This window comes from Dermacentor variabilis, chromosome 2 (assembly GCF_050947875.1).
Source record: "Dermacentor variabilis isolate Ectoservices chromosome 2, ASM5094787v1, whole genome shotgun sequence".
Lineage (NCBI taxonomy): Eukaryota > Metazoa > Arthropoda > Arachnida > Ixodida > Ixodidae > Dermacentor > Dermacentor variabilis.
In genome coordinates, this window is record NC_134569.1 from 143,652,296 (window position 1) to 143,658,295 (window position 6,000).

The 6,000-nt window shown below is 53.8% G+C and overlaps 1 protein-coding gene across 1 annotated transcript in view; it reads right to left on the reverse strand.

Moving 5' to 3' along the window:
- Ptr (patched domain-containing protein) overlaps positions 1-4,585 on the reverse strand; it is a 121,811-nt gene extending 117,226 nt beyond the window's left edge. The window contains exon 1 of the mRNA XM_075682175.1: positions 3,328-4,585. Coding sequence (XP_075538290.1) covers positions 3,328-4,324 — 997 coding nt within the window. The 5' untranslated portion in view covers positions 4,325-4,585. The remainder of the gene's footprint in view (positions 1-3,327) is intronic.
- Positions 4,586-6,000: the final 1,415 nt, after the last annotated feature.

Here is a 6,000-nt window from a genome sequence, read left to right on the forward strand (position 1 = left end):
ACTCGTAGATTCAAAGAATGCGAACTGTTTGCGCGCACATTTCTTGTTCGGCTCTTCGTGCGGACGTTTATTTTTTATTTTCTTCTCTCGTCTTTCCACCGCGCACGAAGTTATCATGTATACCATGGTGTCAAAACATAGCACCCGTGGTTTTCTCGTTAACGCGCCCGTCGTCACTTCGTCACCTCGCGGCGGGACCGTATCCGCGGGGTACAGGAGGAACGGCGCGGCTTCCTCCTGCAAAGGCGCTTTTCCGCGCCGGCCTCTCTCTCCACGCCCCCTTGCGAGCACCATTCTCTTTCCTCGTCCCTGTTTCTCTTCTCGCTGCGCGAAACAATAGGGTAAGAAGCGGGAAGTGCGGAGGGGGGCCGCTGTGTGTGACACATGCTGCGTAAGCGTGTCCTTGCCGGCACAAGCGCTTCCTCAATAAGCGTCGCCGGACTGCATTTGGAACGAGGAGCTCTGCGACCAAGTCGGTGTCGCACCACCGCGAGCTCCCTTCGCGAGAAGTGCGCAGAGACGTGTATAACCCTTTGGCTGAGAGCGAGCAACGGTGACAGCGTAAAGGCGGACGCGTATGCGCTGGTGACGCTGAAAGTGACACGCCCATGTGTGGCTCGTGATGTAATGCTTTACGAGTGGGTCAGCGTGTCCTTGCGGAAGGTGAAACACCGATATTAATTTTGTGGCGTCTATACAACGAAAGTATGCACTGTGGTAACGAAATACTCGCGGTCGTACGTTGCGCTTAAAGGGACCGCAGAAACGAGTGGTAGATATATCCTTAAAGCGAAATTGCAGGTATGGCCTAGCACCAGCTGGCGCTGGACAAGCTGGAAAGGCCGCAAGAACAAAAGACGTATGTCGACTCCACGTTGGATTTGCCGCGCTAGCCTCCAATGGCATTAGTTCGATTGATTCATTCCTCCCATACATAATACTTTACATATTGTAACATAATGGGGAACGTAATACCTATTATAGGGGAAGTAAAGAAAGGAGTGTGCGGGAGACACCGCAGCAACTGCGTCGCAACATTGGCACATCGAGTGCTTCGATGCCAGCGCCGCCGTGGAGAGACGTGGCATTAAGGCACTGTACGGCCACTACGATTGTGGCGACGCCTAGCTGGGCTAAGACTTGCGTCTATGAAAAAAGGGTCGAGCATCATTCGATAATAAACGGAAAGTCGACCTGGCGCGTTTTATGGACATTGCCTGCACAACGCAGGCCCAATTGCGAACTAACGTCACGATGTGTGTGGCGTCGAATGACGTCATCTGAGCCGCATTTTCCCGCTCGAAATGCAAAACAAAAGCTTGGTCTCTATTTTTAACTGTTGCCTAGAAAATCTATTTCCCCCATTCCCACCACGATTTCAAATGGTGGCGCGCCAGTTTTTAGTCTGATTTAATATTTATCTTTAAAGGACCGTTGTGTTATAGTCTTGATTTGCATGATATGATGATGCCATCTATTCAGACGCAGCCCGTTCTCCATCTTTTTCTCCACTACTCCTTGTTCTTACTGGACGCAATGTGGTGCATCAACGAGATTGATCGCCGGTTACGCAATACTTCACGGATGATTAAAAAAAAGAGGTGTTGCGATTGCGTAGATTAATGTACTCTTCGCGGGTGCTTAGAACCTTTTGCTGACGAGGTTCATTGCGAATGTATCCCAATGATAACAGAGCCGTGCTCGTGAACCGACAACTCATCCATTCATTCGAAGCAAAGCAAGGACCGCAGGTCCTCGAAAGCATTTCTGTTGTTCGAGCGTGTTCTCAGCCTGGTCTTACTAAGAATCAATGGCATCGCCGGTAGAAAGGGCCTTCTGCGCATACAGCCGTTGATGCGATGACTGAAAGAGCTCTGGCTGGTTTACGGCAAGCAGCGTCGACAACGGGACAAGGAGTGCGAACAAGGACAGCGCCGCCTGACCTGGTCGCACCGCCTGCACCATCTGTTCGCGTGGATGTCCACGTTTTCAGTTCCGATCAAAACACGCCCAACGACTTGCTTCATTATTCAGCGATTCTTGATTCTGCCAGCCGTGGTGGCGCAGTGGCTTTGGTGTTGCGCTGCGAAGCCCGAAGGCGCGGGTTCGAATCCCGGCCATGGCGGCGGCATTTCGATGAGGATGAAAAGCCGTGTACCGTGCTTTGGGTGCACGTTACAGAACCCCAGGCGGTCAAAATTAACGCGGAGCCCTTCGCTATTCGGCGTGCCTCATAACCATGTCGCGGTTTTGGCTCGTATAAAACCCCAGAGTTTAATTCATCTTGTTTCTCTCTCCACGGACACGGCGTTCCTCTTTTTTTTCTCGCGATATAGTGCAATCAAAGTGCGGGAGGTGGCTACAGTTCTTGCGAATGTCCGAAGATTCGACGCATCGCGAAATTCGGAAACGGCAAAGGTAACGCAGCATCACTCTTTCCATGTAAGAGTTCATGCGCCGTGAGTCACTTCCGACGCGGTCAAAGCACATATGTACGATATAGCAGCGCCGGTGCATTGCACCGGATCGCGTCATTCTCGGAACCCGCAATACTAGGCAGGCGTTGTGCCCCTTCCGGTGGCAGATGCCAACCGCTCCTCGCTTTCCCTTTCCCGTTGTGTATATGTGTTGAAAACAAATAATAATACCATATGTATGTATGCATGGTGTGGGGCGGACGAGAGCTAAGCCGCGAAATCGAACGAACGGCGGAGTCGTTTAAGCCAACACTTCTCGCCGCGGCCTCGAATCACCCAGTGTGAACGACCACGCGACACGGACGGCGCATTACTAACGCGGCTAAACGCCTCGGGCGGAAGTTCCGGGGGCCCCACTTGCGCAGGTCGAAACGAAAGCATCCTTCCAGAGCTGTTGGTACTTCGTTTCGACGGGAGGAAGCACAAAAATATAGCGAGGTAATGGTTTTTCTAGAGTTGTGCATGACGCTGATCATGATAACTGTGCATCTTTGAGCGTCGTCTGGTGATCCTACGCAGTTTATACCTACATCAGCCCCTTTTAAACCATAACAATGAGGTCTGCAATTTTTTTGACTGAAACTTTCGACAGTCGCACTCTACCAAATTTAAACGAAACACACATTTATGGGGAAGAGCTATACCATTGCAAACATTACTGTGTCCTTATCTCCCACCTGCAGTCATACACGTTTTCCTTCATAAAGAAACAATGCACGCGACAGTTCTGGAACGAATCGCGGACGATAAGCGCAAGACGGTGCTCCCGGACAAGACGAAGCCGAACGTGAAGGTGCGCCTCGGCCTGCAGGCACACTCGCTCTGGCAGAAAGCATGCGTCACCACTCACCCAGCATGAGGAACGGCGCGGCCATGTTGATGCCGATGAACTCGAGCCCCAAGTAGATGACCATGCCGAATCCGGCTATGACCGACACGGCGGCCGACACGCAGCCCAGGATGCCAAGCCAGGGCTTGCTGCGCACCGCGTCGCGCATGAGGCACGTGGTCACCGTGAATATGAGCATGATCACCACGGTGATGCTGAAGAAGGGCGTCACGGTGGACGTGTTCTTCTCCAGCTCGTCGGCCAGCGAGCGCGACGTGAACCAGGCCAGCTGGATGTGCTCGAACTCGAGCGACTCCATCAGGTCCAGGAAGGCGTACTCCCAGGCCTCCGAGCGCAGGTTGGCCTTGCGCGACGATGTGTCTAGGTAGTAGAACATGGCCATCGCCTGCGCCGACTTGATGAAACCGTCCGCGTCGCGCTCGATGCCGCCCATGAGGGCGCCGGTGAAGTAGATCTTCTGGCGCGCCCTGTCTATCCGGAGCGGGTACTCCAGCTTGAAGGTGCCGTTCTCGATTTGATCGATGTACGGGTAGAAGTCGAGCAGCTCGTTGGGGTAGCAGAAGCGGCCGTCGCGCGCGCAGATCTGCTCGTACGTCCAGATGTCGTCGTCCCAGAGGACGGTCATGTTCTTGATGATCTCGTTCAGGAGCACGATCTCGTCCCAGACCTTGCGCGTGAGCAGGTTGGCGCCGTCGCGCGTCACCACTATGAGGCGGCCGAACTTCTCGGGCTTGGTCTGGCGGCCGATGTCGAAGTTGAACGACGTATTCTGCGGGAAGAGCGCCTCGACGATGCGCCGCTCATCGTGCGACCGGCCGTTGATGGGGCTGAACAAGTACTCCGGGTCGTCCACGTACACCATGCGCTGGATGCCCGTGGCCAGGCAGGCGGCCACGAGCAGGGGCACGATGACGAAGTAGCCCGGGTAGCGAGCGATGAACTCGCCGACCACCTTGAAGAGCCACGAGACGGCCCGGTCCACGCAGTCCATCCGCATCCTGGCTGTAGCTGTATGGCGCGCGCTCGGACAGCTCACCGAAACCACCACAAACCAGCACACACCGCACGCACCGCACACCGACGACGCACTCTTGCGAGGAGGGGGGCCACCACTCGGGGCTGGTCTAAGGAAAAGCGGGACGTACGCTACGTCGCCGCCGCAGCCGCCGCCGATCGCTCTCCGGGTTGTGTTCTGTACGGCTGCCCGCTTCGCGAAGAAGGAGGCCCCCCCTCCTGCTGCCGCCACCACCTTGGCGAGGAAGGGGGAGAGGAGAGTTGAAAAACTTCCTCTCGCTTCGGAGGACGAGGGCAAGGAGGGGCGGTCCCCCTTTTCGCTTTCTTCCGCCGGCAGGCAGGCAAGCCTGAAGCCAGGTGGCAAGGTCGGCGCGCCGATTGGCCCGTACGGGTGCGCTCGCGCGCACTACGAACTGCCGCAGTCCTGTGCGTCACGCGATTAAGTGGCGCGTCAACGTGACGCTTCTTTCCCGTGGTCGGCGGTAGTCCAATTCGTGGGTAACTTCTCAGGTGGTGGCGGCGTCTCCGGAAAGTGCTCACGACCGACCGGTTATGCAGCACAGTTTAATTCAACCCCTGTGCTGAGTCACCGAATTGCGTGAAAAGGACGTTCTATTGCATAGTACGAAACAAAAGTACACAATAAGTGTATCGGCCACCCTAGGGCCTCGCAAGTAGGTCTTGGTCGCTGACCGCAGAGTGAGTCAAAAGGCAGCACTCGAAAGCACGGGTATAATGTCCTTCAATCTAGCAGTATTCGAGAGTTGCATGTCCAGCGTCCTTGGCTGGCTGAAATGAAATCCCGACCGGCACAAATACCTAACCATGCAGTGTTTCGACACACCGGTGTATATATGTTCGTTACGCTCGGCGACGATTGCTGCCACATTTATTTCATCGCAGTTATACATAAAAGAGAAACTAAAGAGGATAGTTAGGTTAAGCTCCGTTTGGTTAACATTTCTGCAGTAGTAAAACGGTGACTCTTACCTTGAGAGGAGGTATCGGCAAAAAAAAAAAAAGAAAATATGCGAGAGAGAGAAAAACTAGAAAGGTGGGCCACGCTATGCCTACTTTCAATCCGCGCTCCAGCTAGCCGTGACGTATTGAACTTTGACAGTGTCTACGTAGGTCTCGCTAATCGTTTCTCTGTAAAGAAAGAATACATTGCATTGGAAAAGAAGCAAAGTTTCAACCTAGCAAGTTTTGACAGCTTCTTTCTTTTCTGCGCAATACCGGCCTAGATAGCGAGAAAAATAATTTCGAGTCTGTAACGTCCCTATGACGTGCGATGCAGAGATTTAGGCGCGAAATTCAAAAGGGAGAAATTTGGCCTTCCGTTTTCTATAGTATAATCAAGTTTTTTTTTTTTCCCGGTGTTCGAATAGTCAGAAGAGTATGGGGAAGAATCATTGTTCACTCTAGGTTTACTCAGTCTCGCTGTTTAGTGTCTCTTTAGCAACGTCGTCAGTATTCTCACCTTGACAATGAGCTGCGCGTATGCACTGTGTCGGATCACCACGACCGGGTGCTGAGGCCCGCCGAGGCGCTGTACCAGAAAAGTTTACGCGTTAGCGTCAGCCGCTCGCGCGCGGTCTGCCAGGACCGCGTTGATCGCGACTCGCGGCACCCGGGAACGCTCGATGACGTCCGCGCAAA